General features: G+C 46.0%; 1 protein-coding gene across 3 annotated transcripts in view; it reads right to left on the bottom strand.

Moving 5' to 3' along the window:
• LOC138527994 (phosphatidylinositol 3,4,5-trisphosphate 3-phosphatase TPTE2-like) overlaps positions 1-20,587 on the bottom strand; it is a 421,324-nt gene that overhangs the window by 97,696 nt on the left and 303,041 nt on the right. For all 3 annotated transcript variants that reach the window (XM_069639416.1, XM_069639415.1, XM_069639417.1), the window contains 3 exons: positions 15,312-15,393; positions 15,132-15,220; positions 5,598-5,659 (listed from right to left, as the gene is read on the bottom strand). In XM_069639416.1, coding sequence (XP_069495517.1) covers positions 5,598-5,659; positions 15,132-15,220; positions 15,312-15,393 — 233 coding nt within the window. The remainder of the gene's footprint in view (positions 1-5,597; positions 5,660-15,131; positions 15,221-15,311; positions 15,394-20,587) is intronic.

The raw sequence follows: 20,587 nt of genomic DNA, 5'->3' as shown, positions 1-20,587 counted from the left end.
ACACAAAAGTGGCCTATATCCTGTGATCTTACTTTGAAGATGCTTGTGGGCTAAATCATAGATATTTGAAAGCCAGGCAGATCGTCCTTTGACTGATTGGCAGACAATGTTAATGATTGTTGCAACATGGGAATTGAGTTTCTCTTCCACAAACCAAAAACAAGGAATAGTGTTGCATTTTAGATTCTTTGGATGCATTGAAGTTGATGAAGGGTAATACCATAATCCTGTTTTGAATTTACAAGTAACCCAACCATGAGGGTTTGATCATCATTACATAGGAAAGGAAGGAGCCGTCAAAGTTTCACAAAAAAAAGGTTGACTTGGCTACTTCAGCTATCTGAGAAGACATGTATAGATCAACTTGCCAGGAAATCAATCCCCACATTCTTGATTCAATTGGCAAAGGTCAGGGGAAAACTTAATGTTTAGGAGGAGGAGGCTAATATAATGGATTGTTTAGGATATCCTTAGGGCACAGGAGTGTAAATTCAGTTGTATTCAGATTAAGCTGGATTTCCTTATGGATCATCCAGCAGCTGATATTGTCCAGGACTATTGCCGATTACCCCAGGCGGGGTACAAAACATGACGTTCTTTGAGAAGGTACTGATGCTGTAAGACAACCAACATGGCCATTTGAGCACTATCAAAGATCTGTAACATAACATACAGATGGAGCTGCTGCAAAATCATCCTTTGCTTCCTTTACTTTGAAAGACATTTCAAAGACAAATTGTCCACATTGAACCCCATATAGTGTTTTAAGAAAATAAATACATCTGGGCATCATCCACATAAGAACGATTAGGCAATTTATATTTAGCAAAGATGGATAACAAAGGACAGATGTAGATATTAAATAACAGTGCTAGGGGGAACCCTGGGGCACACCGCTCCCTACAGCTGTAAATGGATAAAGAAAAAGATGTAGTGTGACTTCCTGTGTATGTCATCTTTTAGATATGACTGAAACCATGTAACTGCATTCTCTGAAACATTTACAGAGTCTACAAGTTGAAATAAAGTATATACAGTAGTTCTCTGGAATAAGACATCAGTACAGCGATCTGTGAATAACCTGTATGGTCACAGGTTCGAATCCTACGTGCTCCTCTTCACCTCTCTTCCTTTTGAAGCTGACAAAGAGCACCATTTAATTGTAAAATGTATACCTAGATGGTGCCAGACTCCAAATTGACAAAGTTACTCACTGTAGGGACTACCTTAATCCTAGTCCATAGTCCCCTTTCCTCCATACTTTTGGGACATTCTGTCAATCGGGACGGGACCAGAACACTTTACACTTTTTTTGTCCTTTTATTTTTATGCAGGTCCACTGCACATGACCGTAGCCCTGCCTTCCTGAGCTCCACCCCGCACATCGCAGTCCTTTTCTCCACGCAGTCGGGGTCGGACACACTTGCATTGTAGGGATTTTTTCCTTTTTGTTCCCTTGTCCTTCATAGTCCTGCTCCGGTTCCATAGTCTTCTTTCTTCCATCTATGCCGAAGTGTCTGGGATTGTGTCCTGTTCAGGTGAACGTCATTTCACGAGGGTGGATCCCCATCCTCTCTGTCTAGAGTGCTTGGGCCCAGAACACTGGTGGGACTCTCAATTCTACTGGGACTCCCTCTCCGTCCGTGCACTCCAGCGTCGGCTTGTCAGGTGGGAGGAGGTGTCATACTCCTACGTCCAGTCTCCCTTTCTCCATACTTTTGAGAGATTCCCAAGCACTGACAAAAGAAAACAGGAGGATGGAAATGTCCTTTTTGGAACAAGTTTTTAAGAACTGCCTGGCCGAACTGGGCCTCAGGCCGGGAGCTCAGGTCAAGACAAAAAGCCAAAGGTGAAGCCCACGTGGCAGCCTTGGCTATGGACTCCCAAGGGACATATTTCTCGAAGGCAACAGCAGCTGCTTTGCCACGGACCAAATGTGCATGAACGCCCTTTGGGGGCTGAAGGCCTTGAATGTTGTAGGCCTCAGAAATACATGAAGCTATCCAACGTGAGATGGCAGCTTTCTCTTTTGGGTCACCAAACGTAACAAAGAGTTGGGAAGAACTACTAAGTTTGCTTGTTCTGTCGAGGTTAACTTCAGAGCTTGTCTAACGTCTAGCTTGTGTAAAACCCTCTCGGCATCAGAGTCTGGGTTCGGGAAGAAAACTGGTAAGGATATTGACTTGTTTTTTTGGGAAGGAAACAAGTATGAGTGCAAAGCACAACCTTAACCTTGTGGAATGTTAGGATCAAGAGAGCCACTGTCCAAGAAAGGTACTTGAGCTCGGTAGTGGCCATAGGTTGAAATGGCTTATGACACAAAGCGGTGAGGACGACATTCAGATCCCATTTTGGATCAGGTGGCCTAACCGGAGGAAAGAGATGAAGACCTGCAAAGTGTCTCTTGATTACTGTGTTTGACAGTGGAAAAGAGCAACTGATTGTAGGCAAATAAGCCGCAATGGCGGATAGTTATGTCAAGCATGATAAGACATGGATGCTAGAGACTGCAAGGTCTGATATAAAAGACAATACCCAGTCAATGGAAGCTTGTTGAGGATCAAACAGTTTAGCTAGACACCAATGACAAAAACAAAGCTGTTTGCTCTTGTACTGAGCCCTCATAGAAGGCTTATGTGCCACCTGAATAATGCGCACGTTATCCTCTGAAAGGTTAAATAAACAGCCCTAAGGACCGGGACTCAGGTACCAGGTCGCCAAGCTGAAGGATTGTGGAGACGGGTGCCACAACTGGTGATTGCTCTGGTGGAGAAGTCAGGAATCTGCAGCAACATAATTGGGATGCATACTGACAGGTGCTGCAGCTCTGAATACCAGAAACTGGCTGGCCACCAAGGAGCTATGAAGGAGAGTGCAGTTGGAAGCACTCTTGAGTTTCCAGAGCGACCGCTGAATCAACCGCACAGGCGGGAAGGCGTAAGCCTTCATGTTGCCCCAAGGGATCTCGAGAGTGTCCTCAAGGAAGACACTCTGAGACTGTCCCTGGAAGCATTAAGAGGAAGTTTCCCATTCGTTGAGGTCGCAAAGAGGTCCATTGCTGGAGAATCCCATTGCTGAAAGAACCTGGTAAGAACATCACTGTTCATCTCCCACTCGCTGCAGATTGGCGGCTCAGGGAGTCTGCTGCAACATTGATGTGACCCGGAATGTGCACTGCCTGAAGCCACACATTATGCTGGATCACCCAATTCCAAATCTGGATAGCTACCTGGCAAGCTGAGAGTGCTTTATTTTCAGTCTTGCAAGAGGTAGGGCTAACACGCTAGAAGCCATAAAGCTCAGGAGTCTCTGGACCCACCAGGCCGACATATGGGCGGAATGAAGGAAAAGCTGGCACATGGTTGACCGGTCCGCAATTCTGTCCTCAGTCAGGAACACACTGGCACTGACAGTATCCCAACGAAAACCTAGAAAAATCAAGTCTTGAGCAACCGTCATAGATGATTTCCACCAGTTCACCGACCGGCCCAGATGGAACAGGAGCTGGAAGAGTGACTGAAGATTGACCGTTGCACCTTGTGGGCAAGGACTGTGCAGAAGTCAATCATCCAAATATGGATATATATGAATTCCCTTCAGTCTGAAGAATGCTGCGATGACCACCATCATCTTCGTAAAGACAAGAGGTGCCAAGTTGAGACCAAACGGTCCCACTCGATACTGGAAGTGTTACAGAGAACTGCAGGTCTTTCCAATGTGGACCCCAGATCAAGATATGCATGTAGGTGTCCTGAAGATCTACCACACTGAGCCAATTGCCCTTGCGGAGAGAGGACCTTATCTGGCTGGCTGTAATCATCTTGAATTTCTTTTGGGGTAGAAAGAAATTGAAGTTGAAGAGGTTGAGGATAGTGTGCAGGCCAGCCTGGTTTGGGCAATGTAAACAGACGGGAGTAATAGCCCTCCCCTTGCTCCTGCAAGGGAATAGTTTCCACTGCTCTGAGGTCTAGAAGTTTCTGTACCCCGGCTCTGAGAGAGGGCGACCCAGTTCGCTGAAGAGGAGGGCGAGAGGGTGGGGTATGAGGGAGGGGCAAGTGGAAGCCCGCCCGGTCGGTGTTCTGTGATGGTCTGCCACTCCTCCAGATGAGACGATATTCGTCCTCCCACCGTGAGACTCCTGTTGCCAAAGATGAGGCCGTTGACCAAGAGAAAAAGCGGCCACCCTACCTTTGCTACTTATGGCAAGGACCACCAGCAGGACCTTCTGCCCGGCGTGCATAGTGGTCCTGTGAAACTTGAGATGGACCTTGTTTGAGTCCCCGACCTCTGAGTATAAGCTGCTTTAGCTGGGGTTTTGACAAGGACCAACAAAGATTTAGCTGTTTGCGCGCTGCTTTTGTTTTAGTGAGTTCCTCATCAGTGGAGGAGTGAAACAGTTCTTTACCTTTTAAGGGAAGTGTAGAGGTGGAGCCAAGTACCCCCACCCAAAACTCCTCCCCCATGTTGCCTATATGTTGGGAGCCAGAGTGTGAGACACATGCAATGCCAGTGAGAATACCTATACCAAAGAGAATCATGGAAGCAATCTGCTCGTGTCATCCAAGAGACGCTTCTGTGGTCACACCTCCTAGTGAACTGCCAGCCTCATCCTCTGCTGCTTCTGCTACTGCTGCCGACCTTCCAGCTCCTGCTCCAGCTTCCTTCTACTGCTCCTTCCTTCTGCAGCCTTTTATGGCTCAGGTGGGGCACCTGGCTTCAGGTGTAGGCCCTTAAGTGTTAATTGCCCGACCCTGCCAAATGCCTACCTGCTTGTCCTTTAACTCTACATGCCTCTTCAGACCTCTTTTTCGTCAGTCCCTGAGGGATTCTGGGAAATGTAGACTATTTTAGGGAAATGTGTTTTTCTTCTACTTTCGATTGGCAGAAGGCCATCAGAAGGGCGGGGTTATGGGGAAAGTTAAAAAGGGGCTCCTCCCAGTCTTACTCTCTCCTCCCCGCCCCCATGTGATCCTACAGCAGTGCACCATCCACAGGGTCGTGATCAGTGAGCACCTGCCTCTCCGTGGCCATATGAGAAGGGTCCCAGACCAGGTTCCTGGGGGGAATCCGGTCGTATTCTCCATGGCTGTGATCAGCTTTGGTCGAAACAGCCATTTGAAGCATGTTGCACTCTGCACCACCTAGCGTGTATAAAAAAGGGCAATGAACTAAGAGCAACAGAGTCACCATAAAGGGAACCTGACCCTTCTGCAAGGTCTTGCACCTTCTATTAACTATAGGTTTGTATGAATGTGGGTCATTGAGGAACATAGTTCTTGTATTAACTGCTGATGTGCTAGATTTATTATAGTGGCACATATTAACCATGGTGTCCATCAACAAGTCTGCAATGTGTAAAATGATTTTCTAATGGGATATTTACTGGTCGGGGTGAGGGGGAGGAGTAGGAGATCAGCCATGAATTGTGAAGAAAAAAAAAGGCAAATCTTTCAAAGCAATTAATTATTGCTCTCCTTCAAATGGAGCAGTTTAGTGCTCGTCGTGGAGTTTCATCTTAATAGTATTACTTTTCCTTGCCATCATACCATACATGTTAAATAACTTTTGTTAAAAATAGATAATATGCTATACAATACCTTAGCACTTTCAAATTGGTCGCTGTCAACAAGCCACGTGCATACCATAGTACCCGTCCTACCTGTATCAAAACAAGGAAAATCGCTAAGATAATGTACACAGCAGATGTATCCAAAAAGTGCAAAGGCAAGACAACACTGAAAGAGTAATACATTTCATGACACACAAATATGAAGACTTGCAAGCAGGTATCCACCAGTTTAGTGCCAGACAACTAGACTTTACCTCCTGGGTGTCCCATTTCTTCAACCAATGGGTTTTGTGATGCCCATCAAATAGCTAAGACAGTGAGACCAGGGCACAGATGGTCTCTGTGTTTAAATATCACCCAAACACACTTGCAAAAAAACATTATTTCCAAGTATGGCACACAATACAAAAGGATGCTAAAAAATAATACAGCTGTCACAGTGTCCGTATTGAAATGGCACATTGGGATGCTATGAGGTGGGATGGGGAGATACTGAAGACTCCAGAATACATTTTGTATAACCAGTTTCATTCTGAAGCCATTACTCTGGGGTATGGATATAAGGGAAGAAGGGATTCGACAGGACAGGCCCACTGGGCAACATTGAGTATCTGTATTAACAAAATGTATCCCCCCGCATCAACAAGTTGGTTTACCCTGCAGATTTCGGTGTATAAGAGACTATGAGGAGTGTCACGCTCACCTGGTCTCCACGGGGGCGTAGCACAGAGTCGTATGACTGATATCTGTACTGGCGCAGTTTTGATGGTATGTTGGCGTCCTCTCCCTTTTAACCTCCCCAGGAGGCGTTAGCCTGCAATGGTGAAACCAGATGTTAGCTATGAGTGGGTTGGATTGGACCCAATACTTGCCACCACCTGATGCCCGACTCCTCTCCTCCTCACCTTTGTGTTTGATGAGGCTGGCTCTCCGTCCTGCTTAACCTTCAGCAGGGGCGCGGTAGGCACAGTCTTTTTCTGGGCGCAGTTACCTCACTGTTCCAGAGTGCTGTTACTGTACGTTTTCGGAAAGCTGGGGGTGAGTATCTACCTCAATAGCAGCTTGGTATAGACTCTCAAAGTCTTACTGTCCCAATGTTTAAACGTATTTGTTTTCTCTTGCAGATGCAGTTTTGGTGCAGAAATCAAATAGAAGATTTGACTCTCCCAGGATGCTAAATAGTTGCCTCCAGGTGAGTATAATGCAGATGAAAGGCGCCGAGTGACTGGAATAAATGTTCGTTTAGTACTGAGCGCGACTAACCTGCTGTTCTTTTCCTGTTCCCTTTTGCAGGCGTCACCACGGTCTCAAGATGAAGAATGGACTGGTTACATCCAGGTGAGTATAGCGCGGATGAAAGGCGTTGAGTGGCTGAATAAGTGTTCATTCAGTATTGTGCGCGGCTAACCTGCCGTTTCTTTTTCTGTTCCCTTTTGCAGGCGCGGCGCGGTCCCAAGATGAAGAATGGAAGAACCGCTCCAATGAAACCAGGAGGAACGCGGAATCCCGGGTGAGTATCGGTACCTGCATGGAAGTCCTTTCAACAGGGGCAGCGATCAGGAAAACAGCTGGAGATGCGACCGATGGACCGGATTGCAGGTAAGTGTTTTGGTCGCTGGAGTAACAGCTGTTCTTCTCTTTTTCTATTTCCAGGCTCCGATGGATGGAAGCACTGACGGGCGTGGCTGTAGAAGCTTGAGAACAGAGAAGACACAGTGAGTGTTACGCTGCAGGAGTGCAGAATAACGCAAAGTGTGTTCTGCATGCAGGGTGTGGCTTATATAGCCTTGTGAGTAGTTCCAGGTAAAGTAGTTCCTTTGCCACACCCTGTCTTCCCAAGAAAAATAGTCCCTCTGCCCCTCCCTAAATTATACCAAGGCCCAGCCTCACTAGGCAGGATAAATAGTCCCATGAGTTCAGCCGATTTCATTAGCCTGGCGCCAACAGCGCCAGGAGTGAATCCATGAGGTTATGGGGCGCTTCCTTGGGGCCTGACAAGCTCTTCTGGGTGGTGGGGACTGGGATGGGCCCAACAGCTCCAGGGGTTTTGGAGCTCGCAGCATGACAGCACTGCCCCCCTAAAGGCGGGGTCTTCCCTTTGTCCTGGTTTGTTCGGGTGGCTATGATGGAACCTCTTTAACAATAGTGGTGCATGAATGTGTTCACTAGGTTCCCAAGATCTTTCGTGTGGTCCATATCCTTTGCAGTCTATTAGATAAAATAGTTTTGATTTGACGATTTTCGAGTCCAGGATATCCTTGATCTCAAATTCGGGTTCTCTGTCGACCAAGATCGGTTTCGGTGGTTTCAGTATCCGTGTTCCTGGTTGTACTGGTTTCAGAAGTGAGACATGAAACACAGGATGAATTTTCATGTGTGAAGGTAAATCCAACTTTACGGCTACCGGATTGATGATAGCCTTAATGGTGTATGGACCTACGTATCTGGGATTGAAGGTTCGGGTTCCCTTCATAGGTATGTGTTTGAATGCCAACCGGACTTCATCTCCAACTTGATACCTTGGAGCTTCACTCCTATGGACGTCTGCTGACTTCTTGTATCTTTCCTTGGCTTGTTTCAGCTGGTCTGTTGCTTGCTTAAAAGCTTGAGTTATGGTAGTGTGCAAGCTTTTCACTGCTGGCATTTCCAAAGCTTGAGGAGAGTCAAGATTAGAGGTTCTTGGATGTAATCCATAAATGGTGTAGAAGGGAGTCTGTCCGATGCTGGAGTGCAGGGAGTTGTTGCAGACGTATTCGGTTATCCATAAGATGTCTTTCCAACTGTTTTCTGATTGGTGTAACATACATCGGAGGTATTGTTCAAGAGTCTGGTTGGTCCTCTCGGTCTGACCATCGGTCTGGGGATGGTGGCTAGTAGAGAGTCTTACATCGATCTGCGCTAATTCGCAACACTTTTTCCAAAATCGAGAGATAAATTGGCTGCCCCGATCCGAAATTAGGATGGAAGGGAACCCATGTATTCGGACTATCTGTGCTAAAAATTCCTTAGCTAGGGTTGAGGCTGAGGGTAGGCCCTTCAGTGGAATGAAATGAGCCATCTTTGAAAACAAGTTCACCACCACCAGGATTGTGTTGAACCCGCCACACGGAGGAAGGTCAGTTATGAAATCAAGAGACAATGTATGCCAAGGCGTAGGTGGAATATCCAGTGGTTGCAGTGGACCTAGTGACCTCTTCTTCGAGGCCTTAATTTGAGCGCAAACTCCACAGGACAACACAAATTGCTTGATGTCCTTACGCCAAGTCAGCCACCAATAGTATCGCTTGATCTTGGCTTCGGTCTTAGCAATCCCAGGATGGCCTACAACTAGTGATTCGTGGTAAGTCGAGATGACCTTCTCCTGAAGTTCCTTGCTGGGTAGGTAGAGACGTCCTTGAAAATAAGGTAAATGGTTTGAGACCGAATGATGAACACTTTTAGTAGACCAGTCTTTCAGAGTGTCTGTGTCGATGAGATGTGTGATGTGGATGTCGTCTAAGGTTAGAGACGTCGTCACTCCTAATATCTTTTCTCCGGGAATGATGGACACTGGGTCTGGGTTGGTGGATTCCTCTTGTACCCCAATGCGAGATAGGGCATCTGCCTTGCCATTTCGACAACCAGGTCGGTAAGTAATTACAAAGTCAAATTCGGCGAAAAATAATGCCCATCGGAGTTGGCGAGATGATTGGGCCTTTGCTACCTTTAAATATTGTAGGTTGCGGTGATCAGCGATTACAGTTATTGTATGTCTTGCTCCCAGTAGATAATGCCGCCAAGTCTTGAAGGCCGCCTTGATGGCCAGGAGTTCTTTGTCTGTAATGGCATAATTCAATTCTGGCGCCGTGAATTTCCATGACCAGAAGGCCACTGGGTGGAGCTGACCTGTCTCAGGATCTTTTTGCGAGAGGACTGCTCCCATTGCTGAACTGGAAGCGTCGGTTTTGACCACATACGGTAGGTCTGGACGTGGATGTTTCAAGATCGGGGCTGAGATGAATTTTTGTTTTAAGTCTTGAAACGCCTTCTCGGCTTCTTCTGACCATTGGACTCGTTTGTTCTTTCGTAGTAGAGAAGTAATGGGATGAACAAGATGTGAGAACCCCGGAATGAAGCAGCGATAGAAGTTCGCAAATCCGAGCATGCTCTGAACACCTTTAATCGAGTTTGGAGAAGGCCAGTTGAGAATGGCGTCAACCTTCCGTGAATCTATGCGTACACCATGTGGGGTTAGGACAAACCCAAGGAATTCGACCTCCGTAACATGGAAGAAGCATTTTTCCAGTTTTGCGAACAATCTATGTTGACGAAGTTTGTCCAAAACTGCACGGACGTGTTTCACATGTTCCTGTTCCGACGATGAATATAACAAAATGTCGTCTATGTATACTACGACACACACATCAATCAAGTCACGCAGGACGTCATTCATGAAATACTGGAACGCCGCTGGGGCGTTGCAAAGTCCAAATGGCATCACTTGGTATTCGAATAATCCATATTTGGTGCGGAAGGTGGTCTTCCATTCATCCCCTTTTTTTATTCGTACCAGATGATATGCCCCTCTAAGATCTAGCTTGGTATAAATTCGGGCATCTTTAACTTGATCCAGGAGCTCAGGAATCAGAGGCAAGGGATAACGGTTTTTAACTGTGACTTGGTTTAATGCGCTGTAATCGATGCAAGTCCTAAGGTCTCCTTCCTTTTTTGTCACGAAGAACAAAGGCGAGGCTGCAGGGGACTTTGACGGGCGGATAAAGCCGTTAGCCAGGTACTGGTCCAAGTATTTTTTCAAATGCAGATTTTCAGGCTCCCTAAGTGCGTAGATTCTGCCACATGGAATCTGAGCGCCAGGTATAAGGTCGATCTGACAATCGTACGATCTATGGGGAGGAAGGGTATTCGCTTGATCCTTCTGAAAAATGTCTTGATAATCTTGGTATTCTGGAGGTAGCGGATTAGGCTGATCCATGATTGTTGCGATCTTTTTAACCAAAGGTTCCTTTGTTCGTTAACAGGTACGAGCACATTCGACTGAGAAGGTCAGCCTCTTAGCACGCCAGTCGATACAAGGATTGTGTGATTCTAACCATGGCATTCCTAGGATTATTTGAAATTGTGGAGCCTTGATTAGGTCGAACACGATGTCTTCCCGATGTCCGTCTTGGCACAAAAGTGTCATTTCAGTTGTCGAGTGCGTTACTGGGCCCGAAGCAATTTCAGTTCCATCAACAGTAGTGACTAAATCTGTAGTTGCCTTTTCACACAGGGGAAGATTCATCCTTGTAGCCAAATCGTGATCCATATAATTTCCAACGGCACCACTATCGATATATGCCCCCGACTGCATGCATTTGGGAAGGCTGCTGGTGATTTTTGAGGATCATTGGCAAGACGAGGTGCGAGGTCGGAGAGTCCTTCTTTTCGCTCGACAAGCGGACCTCTACGCTTGTCGGGCGAGGAAGTTATCCGATTCCGGCTCCGTTTCCACCTTGCCGGCAACTCCAACTGCCTTCTTAGGTGGCTTAACAGGACAGTCTCGAAGGAAGTGACCGGCGGAGCCGCAGTACAAACAGATGCTGTTGTCTTCTTCTGTCTCTTTCAGCCTTAGTTAAAGGCCCTTGCACTCCCCCAATTTGCATGGGTTCGGCCAAGTCGGAAGTCTTGGATGCATTCTCCTTTGGGCGTACAAACACCTGAGTGTCCATCCTAGCTCGATCCGCATTACGGTTCTGTAGTCTATGATGAAGCTGAACCACCAGATCAATGTATTCCGCACAATCACTAGGAGGATTGACCACTTGAGCTAAAACGTCTTTCAACTCCCCTCTTAAGCCCCGGTAAAACAGAGTTGTTCTCTTATCGTTGAGCCAATCAGTTTCTACTATCAGCCTATTAAAGGTTGCAATGTACGTTAACAGATCCTGGTTGCCTTGGCGCAGAGATAAGAGTTCATTATCCAATGCCTGACCCTGAGAGTGGCGGGCAAACAACTTTTCCATGTTCATTTGAAACCCCTGGAAGTCTCGCAAGATGGGATCATCCCGATTGACTAGAGGCACCGACCAATCTGCCGCGCTGCCACTAAGGTAAGACAATACAAAGGCTACCCTTGACTGGTTGTTTGGAAAGGCCCCTGGCCTGCATAGAAAATGAAGTGGGCACTGGTTCATGAAAACCGCATACCTTTTCGGGTCTCCTGCAAAACGTTCTGGAGGTGCCAAAGGTACGGCTCCTGGAAGGACCACTTGAACTGGATTGCTGGGTGCAGGCGGAACCGTTGATCCCAGTCCGGGTAGCGGTGTTTGTCCCACCTGGGACTGTAGCAATTGCTTAGCAAGCTCATCGGTACAATCTTTAGCCACAATCAATTCCCTCCTTAAAGCATTAGTCTCCTGCCGGGCCGAATGTACCTCGGCCCTGAGTTCCCCCAAAAGCTGGGCCAGTTGGTCAGTCTCTGAAGTCTCCATAACGCCCAGGTAGAGAATTTGTAGAAGGCTTCGTGTTCTGTCACGCTCACTTGGTCTCCACGGGGGCATAGCACGTAGTCGTACGACCGATATCTGTACTGGCGCAGTTTTGATGGTATGTTGGCGTCCTCTCTCTTTTAAACTCCCCAGGAGGCGTTAGCCTGCAATGGCGAAACAAGATGTTAGCTATGAGTGTGTTGGATTGGTCCCACTACTTGCCACCACCTGATGCCCGACTCCTCTCCTCCTCGCCTTTGAGTTTGATGAGGCTGGCTCTCCGTCCTGCTTAACCTACAGCAGGGGCGCGGTAGGCACAGTCTTTTTCTCGGCGCAGTTACCTCACGGTTCCAGAGTGCTGTTACTGTACGTTTCGGAAAGCTGGGATTATCGGGTGTGTATCTACCTCAATAGCAGCTTGGTATAGATGCTCAAAGTCTTATTGTCCCAAGTTTAAACGTATTTGTTTTCTCTTGCAGATGCAGTTTTGGTGCAGAAATCAAGTAGAAGATTCGACTCTCCCAGGATGCTAAATAGTTGTCTCCAGGTGAGTATAACGTGGATGAAAGGCGCTGAGTGACTGGAATAAATGTTCGTTCAGTACGGAGCGCGACTAACCTGCTGTTCTTTTCCTGTTCCCTTTTGCAGGCGTGGCGCGGTCCCAAGTTGAAGAATGGACAGGTTGCATCCAGGTGAGTATAACGCGGATGAAAGGCGCTGAGTGGCTGAATACATGTTCATTCAGTATTGTGCGCGGCTAACCTGCTGTTTCTTTTTCTGTTCCCTTTTGCAGGCGCGGCGCGGTCCCAAGATGAAGAATGGAAGAACCGCTCCAATGAAACCGGGAGGAACGCGGAATCCCGGGTGAGTATCGGCACCTGCGTGGACGTCCTTTCAACAGGGGCGGCGATCAGGAAACCAGCTGGAGATGCGACAGATGGACCGGATTGCAAGTAAGTGTTTTGGTCGCTGAAGTAACACCTGTTCTTCTCTTTTTCTATTTCCAGGCTCCGATGGATGGAAGCACTGACAGGCGTGGCTGTAGAAGCTTGAGAACAGAGCAGACACGGTGAGCGTTACGCTGCAGGAGTGCAGAATAACGCGAAGCGTGTTCTGCATGCAGGGTGTGGCTTATATAGCCTTTTAAGTAGTTCCAGGTAAGGTAGTCCCTTTGCCACACCCTGTCTTCCCAAGAAAAATAGCCCCTCTGCCCCTCCCTGGATTATACCAAGGCCCAGCCTCACTAGGCAGGTTAAATAGTCCCATGAGTTCAGCCCATTTCATGAGCCTGGCGCCAGCGGCGCCAGGACTGAGTCCATGGGACTCTGGGGCGCTTCCTTGGGGCCTGACAAGCTCTTCTGGGTGGTGGGGACTGGGATGGGCCCAACAGCTCCAGGGGTTTCGGAGCTCGCACCATGACAAGGAGTATCCCCATCTCATAAATTAGCACTCCCTTCTTCTGAAATAGCTTATTGGAAGAGTCAGATATCCGTGGCTTGATTTGAGCTTGAATGTTCTCATCACAGATCCTAGGTGCAGGGTGGGGTGAGGAACTCCTACAGGATCTTGGGTAGAACTAAACAACTAAAACTAGAAAGGTTTCTGAAGGCTGAGGCATCCAGATGGGAGGTTAATTTTAATCCTGTGAATGGCTTATTGCAAGAGGCCATACTATCCTGACTGAAATGCACGCTCCCTAAGCCAAACCCCAAGCTCCTTGGTGTCTGCATGCAAAGAAATGTGTCCTTTCTGTCACCTAGAGGTTCATGGTTGTTTTAAGTGCCCCAGCACACCTCTTTATCTTGGCAGGCGATCCTGGTGCTGAGTATGCTCATAGGATGATGTGTCCTTTCGACACCTACCTGGGCAAGCCCTGTATTGTTACCCCTTTCCCTCTAGTGGCCTTGCGATACTTTACCTGTAGTTTCTCCTCTTCCCCAAAGGGCTCGTCTGGGTAAGATTTCTTCCACCTGGAAATTTGTTAGGCTGTAATGACCTTAACACTCCAGCTAAGTGACGCTAACCTCTTTAGTTGGCACCGTTGGCTTTACAGCTACCACCAGTATTTTGGCTTAAGCCCCCAGCATGAGGCTCCATCTTCTCCTCTTAAAGCCTGGCTTCTGCCAATCTCTGGCATAGGGCTCCAACAAGCTCTCTATTGTAGCCTTCCATCTAAGCATTGCCTTTGCTATAGTAGGCTCACTTGATTTTCGCCCTCCCCACCTCCTGTTCAGTATCTTTCTCACTATTTGGTTCTCTTGGCTTTTCCACTTCTGGTTCTGCCTCTAGCTCTTCTCTTCCACTCTCTGAAACACAACGGACACACTGGAACACTGTCCCAACACTCTCAACGACATGAGGCTTCTCCCTATGTTTATAGTTAAGCTTTCATAACAATTGTTCCAATGAGTGCTCCAGTTGGTGGGTCAGTTCCCCATTAGGGTGGGTGTTTGTGATAGATACATTCCTAAGCTTGCTTGTCCATGATTGCCACTTAAAATCATGTATGTTGCTTGTGTCAATGATTATATCGGGCCTTGCACTGATCCCAGTAATTCCAGGTCTTGAAAGATCCCCAATTTAGGCAACAATGTAGGGCAGGGGGGTGATGTGCCACGTGAAGATGGCTACATCAGGGACCTAAACTCTCGAGTGTAGTTGTTTTAACCATCGACTCCATAAAGTCATGACATAACCAATCATATAATTAAAACCATGTATAGCAAATAACTGGTGTACATCTGAAATAGGTCACCAATGTGGCAGGAAGCATCAATTCCATTAATACCTTCTGGGCTCCATGTTTGTGCACTCTGTTGAATCTTTCCACTAGGCCATTGGCCTCTGGTTGGTAGTGGACAGCTGCCGTTGATACCCATTTCAGGAAATAATTACTGTATGCAAGTATCCTGTGAATACTACTTAAAAACCATAGCACCATGTAGAGAAAGCAAGGCCAAAAGGTCTACAGATTTATCGACTTGTTAAAGCTTGAACCTGCTTTAGCATAACGTTTTCTGTAGGTATTTTGACTACAGTCACTTTTGAGCTGCAATACAAATATGTCTGTAGGTAAGTGTATGATATGTTCCTACCTTTGCCGCCTTTGCAGTGAATTGCAATAATGTTCTGGGGATCCTCAGCCATCCAGTCACGCACACTTGCAGTGAACTTTAGCATGTCCCTGATTACAGAAGAGAAAAACATCATCCACTTTTTAGGAGAATGTGCGTTTCGGAGCTGAACTAGAGTTAGATGAACTCGGAGCTACTTACGCTAGTGATGGGACATTGTGGTCATCAATAAAGATTCGCTCTACCCTGTAGTGGAAGTACTTTGGGTCATAGCCTTTCTCACCTACAGTGGAAAAGGAAAGATATTAAATAAAAAAGAAATGTCTTTGGCATAGATTTGAGTAATAAAACATTTTTTATGAAATGTAATAATTTTAAAGACCATTATCCCCACGCTATTTCACCAGAAATTGGCTGATACATTTTAAAAAATGGTATTTGCCATTGTAGCACACTAGGGAAGACAGCAAAAACATTATTGATTGCAATTTTCAATTTTGCAGAAGAGCAAACATGTTTCCTCTGTAGTCCTCACACAAATATCCACCCCTCTAGGCATTCTGACCAGTGGAGGTAGACTAGTTTACATACCACCACCAGCCATTTTGATTTCCATGGGCAAATACTGCATTACATAGCCATACATGCAATTCATTTTTAATAAGAAAATCAATTTAATCTAAACTATATTTTATGAGAGAACATGCACAGATTGGGATTCCTGCATCATTAGAACATTGTCAGAGCATTAAATAAGAACATTGAATCACTGATTAACACCATCCATCTCCCAAGGAACATGCGCTCTGCCTCCTCGGATCCCCCATGATCTATAGTGAAAAGCTAAGTAGAATGGGGCAGGTCTGCATATGCACGCACACTCATTTTGTAAACTATTTGATTTCTATGGTGATTTTCACATAACATGCTTTATGTTTAAACAATATCATGTTTTACAAGGTCTTAAAAAAAGAAAGCAATGGCAAAACCTGTACATACGTTTTATTGATTTTATTGGTACATGCTACAGGTACAATCTATAAGATGTATGTACAGGTTTCTAATGGATAGCCCTTCAGACGTCCTGAAAGCCAGACTGGATTAAACTATTCATCGGTTGACAAGCCCGGACTGAAACACAATTGAGACCTTAATACATGACATGTTGGAATATAGAGTACAAAGTGTCCAACTGGTTCAGCCACAATTGCACAGCAATTGCAAAATGGCGGAATTTCTCTTTTATTTAATTGCAAAACAATTTTTACAATTTTCCATCTTTAAAAATACATTAGTCATAATCCATTAAAGACCTTTCCGAATCCAAATAAACATTTTTCGTTCTGTTACTGTCTACCATATACATGTTTGAAACTCATTCCCACTTTGTCTTTTCCATTCAAATTAGTTCTTTTCCTGTTTTTGAAAATCATTTTTTTGTAAGAACTGTGTAACCCCAATCACATCTCTTAATCTTTCTTCTTCTATCAGGCGATTCCACCAGTTTTCCTCACTTTAAAATGTAAGGTCTTTGAACAAGTGGCCCATATGAATGTTTCTTGCTCTGGTTAAGCTGCTACACGACAGAGCAGGTGCTTAACTGTTTCAATTGCATCTGTTAGTTCACAAAAGCAGCAGTTATTACTTTGTGACATTCCTCTGATGGCTCTTATTTCATTAGTCAATAAGAGGTTGAGACGAGCCTGTCATGATGCCTACCCCCGGGCATCCGGATCAAGCCCATCAGCCCCGGGAGCAGGCATCCAGACATTTACAAAAACACCAGCAGCCCCAGCTAGGGGCTGTCTGGGTTAAGTCCTGGCCCCATATGCGCCAGGCTCATAATAAAAATCAGTCCTAGCGCCATAGGTGCCAGGCTCATAGACATTACTTACCTCATGCAGACCATGCTGCAAATAAATCCAAGCCAATGTGAGGCCTGGATGGGACTATTTTACTACAGGGACTATTTTTTACTCGGGTGTGGTCCTGGGGAACTTCTTTCCTGGGACTACTTTGGAGGCTATTTAAACCACGCCCAAACAGCAGCACATGCTTCGTGTTATTCTGCATCCAGCAGCGTGACTCTCACCGTGCCTGCAGCCAGCATCCAGTCTTCTGCCACGCCCGCCTCGAATGCAGAGCTCCTAGAATAAAGAGGAAGAAAAGGACAAGGTTAGAAAACAAACTTATTTCAAATTCCTCACCTGATTCCGGATCCATTTCATCTCCCGACCTGGAAGTACATCAGTGCTGCATGTGTCGCTTCGCCAGCTCCAGCACGGCGCCATACTCACCAGTTCTCACAGCATCTTTCGATCCGGCACTGTCTCCATCATTTCTTCGCCGTACTCCGGCACCTAGGGGCACTAGAATAACAAGGTGAGCCAAGGGAATCAACAAATACCTCTTACCACCATAGACTTACCTGATTTACCACCAGCGCTATTATTCTCCATATCTTCATATGCCGCATCTGTAAAGAGGGAGAAAAACAACACGTTAACACATGTAATAGTTACCGGACAGTGTTGGGTAACACAGACTCTTACCTGAACGCCAGCAGCAGCTACGAGACCTTCTTCTCACAAACTCAGTTGCAACTTAAGGAAGGAAGGGGACAAGAGTGAACATCGGGCACATTGAACTCTTTGAACTTGATACTTACCAATCCCGCCTGGGAGTTCAGAGTCAATGCTTAACGGAACTCTCCCAACGCCTTCAAACCAGTGAAGTAACTGGTATCTACGCGCCCCTGCAAGACACGCAGGATGTAGAGCTCATCTTTTACAAACATAAGGTGAGGTTACTAAGGGGATATCGGAGGTGATTAGTGGGGGAGAGTGAGAACAGTTGGGAGGCCATCACTAAAACCCACAGGTGGCTAATCCCTGTCTCCACTTGCAGGAAAATACTTCTTCGGGTCCAGCAGACTAGACTAGGCGGGCCAGTCCAGACAGTCATCTCTGCACTACGCATCACGTTGACGGAGACCGCAGCTGTCCGGGTCCGATCGACACCCCTGTAGGGTCCAGGTGAGCGTAACAGAGCCCTCATAAATGTTCTGCATAGTTCTTTAATCAGGAATTTTCCAATGTACGTTCTTGTTTCGTTAAGTGCTCCAGTTACCGCCGGAAGATGGGATGTCTGTTTGTATCCTACTGCTTTGTCTAATTTTGTTGTCCAATCCCATCTTTCCAATTTTGTTTTTACCTTGTTTGGGTTGTTCTGTTGAAGACATTTCATCAAGTTTTTCCTGATTTCTTTTGTACCCATTCTTTAAGACTTTTTCTTTTTGTCTCTTGTATTTCCATGTTCAAGATCTCAAAAAGTTTGGTACCGTCTGGGAGTATTACTTTTCTATAAAACATCAGGCGGCTTCTGTCCACTATAGCCCGAAGTGAAAGTATAGATAATTCTCTTCTAATCAATATCATTGGTGTCGACATTGGTAATATCAAGACATGGCACCAGAAATGGCTTTCTAGCCTAATCCATATTTCATCCGGAATTTTTAGCATGTCGTCTGCTCCATAGCTCAGCGACGGTATGACCTTCGATTAATAAAATTGACCGATTGGCGTCATTGAGAAACGGCTGAATTTTGCATCCATTGCCCTGGCTTGCAATGTTAACTTTCTCACTTTGTCCATTAAGGTTGCCTGCCTGCAAATGGAGAAATGTTGTCTGGAGCAGCACATCTCTTTGTCCAGTTCAGACAGCATTAAACTCAATCTCAGAAATAACGGTGGATTCCACTAAATGACTCCACGTTTAAGGTGCATTTTCATGCCTGGTATTTATTTTTTATTTATTTATTTGTATTTTTTTTTATAACAGATTTTTCTGGTTTTCAAAACACAAACAAAACAATACATGCACACTGCCAATAATGTTCTCAGAGTATCTCCCCCCTATTATATATAGAAGTTTGAAGCAGGGTATGTTTGCCCCAACACCGGGATCACTTCCTTCATATCTGTCCTGTGAGTGCCATGGGGTTCCCGATTTATCTCAATTTATCATGGTGTCCAATTGTCCAATGTCAGCTTTCAGTGTGCATCTTCCCATTTTTGCCATACTTGCTGCGCCTTGGCCGGCATCCTCTGGCCGAGTATACCCTGCGCTCCATTGCAACACAAATGTCCACGTCTGTCACCCATTGCTCATAGCTTGGTATCAAGTCCGATCCCCATTTTTGAGCAATATTTCTTTTAATCAGGGCGGTTGTGGTGGATAACAACAGTTTTTCATATCTTGACAATTCGACTGCCCAGTAGTAGTAGCTTAGGGTCCCTTAGGATCGGCCTGCCCATAACTCTGGATAATTCGTCACAACATGCCCCCCAAAATTGTTGAATGCATGCACATTCCCACAGTGTATGGAAGAAGGTACCCTCTACTGTTTTGCATCGTAAACAGGTTGGATCATTTATCTTTCCCCATTTGTAGAGGGCAACCCTGGGATAATATACTCTGTGTAATACCTTTAGCTGGATCAGTCTGAGTCTTGATGATATGGCTACTTCCCTTGGGAACATCAGTGCTGTGATCCATTCCTCCGGTAATATTGCACCCACGTCAGCCTCCCATTTGGTTTGTAGCGCCAACAGTTCTGTCGTGCCAAAGGAAGTTATGGCACTGTACAGGGTCGATGTCACTTTATGAGTGATTGGTTCAGGGAGTAGGTTCCTTTCTATCGGGGTGTATTTATTTGTATTCTTGATTACGTGCCAAATCGCCCGTAGGCCTCGAGGCGCACAATATGGTGCCCATATTGATGAACCGTTCTCTCTTCACTTATAATATAACTCTAGGGTCACCTCTATACACCCGGTGACCCCTGTGCAGTCCACATATCCATTTTGGTCAATGTCTTTATGGATTTTCCACTATGGATTTTCCTCTGGGGGAAAACCCGCTGACATCTGCAATGGACCCATGTGAACACATCTACAGCATACCGTCAATGTTGTACTAGGACACTGAGCAGGGGATTTATCAGAGGGCACATTACCTTTGCTCTAACCACTCTTTCAGTTTAAATTCTACAGATTCATTTATTAAACAGGGGATAACTGTAAAAGTTGCATGATAATCTTTGGATCCGTTTAGGAGCCTGCCCTGCCTCTATTGGTGCAGAAAGTGTCTAGCGCCATCTGCCTGAGACTGGTTAATGACCATATGCAGAGTGTTCTTTGATTGGAAGAGCAGTTTGTCCGACTGAGCTGAGTGATGGTTATGTATGTAATCAAACAAAGTCCTGGAAAATCCCATTTCAGGGCAAAAGTCTAACAGTGTGACGAGTCCTGTCCGATTATGAAGAGAAAATGTGGGAAAAGAAAACAATTCTCACAAGGATCAGATCTGCTGTGTTGCTGCAGTTACTATGGCGTTACCCACCAGTTCCAAGGGCTGGAACTGGTGGTAACGGCTCAGGGGCAGAGTTAAAGGCCTGAGCGAGGGCCCTGGAATGT

Source organism: Ambystoma mexicanum, chromosome 7q (assembly GCF_040938575.1).
Source record: "Ambystoma mexicanum isolate Mex_15411 chromosome 7q, UKY_AmexF1_1, whole genome shotgun sequence".
NCBI classification, from domain to species: Eukaryota; Metazoa; Chordata; class Amphibia; order Caudata; family Ambystomatidae; genus Ambystoma; species Ambystoma mexicanum.
This window is presented reverse-complemented; position numbering and strand designations above follow the sequence as displayed.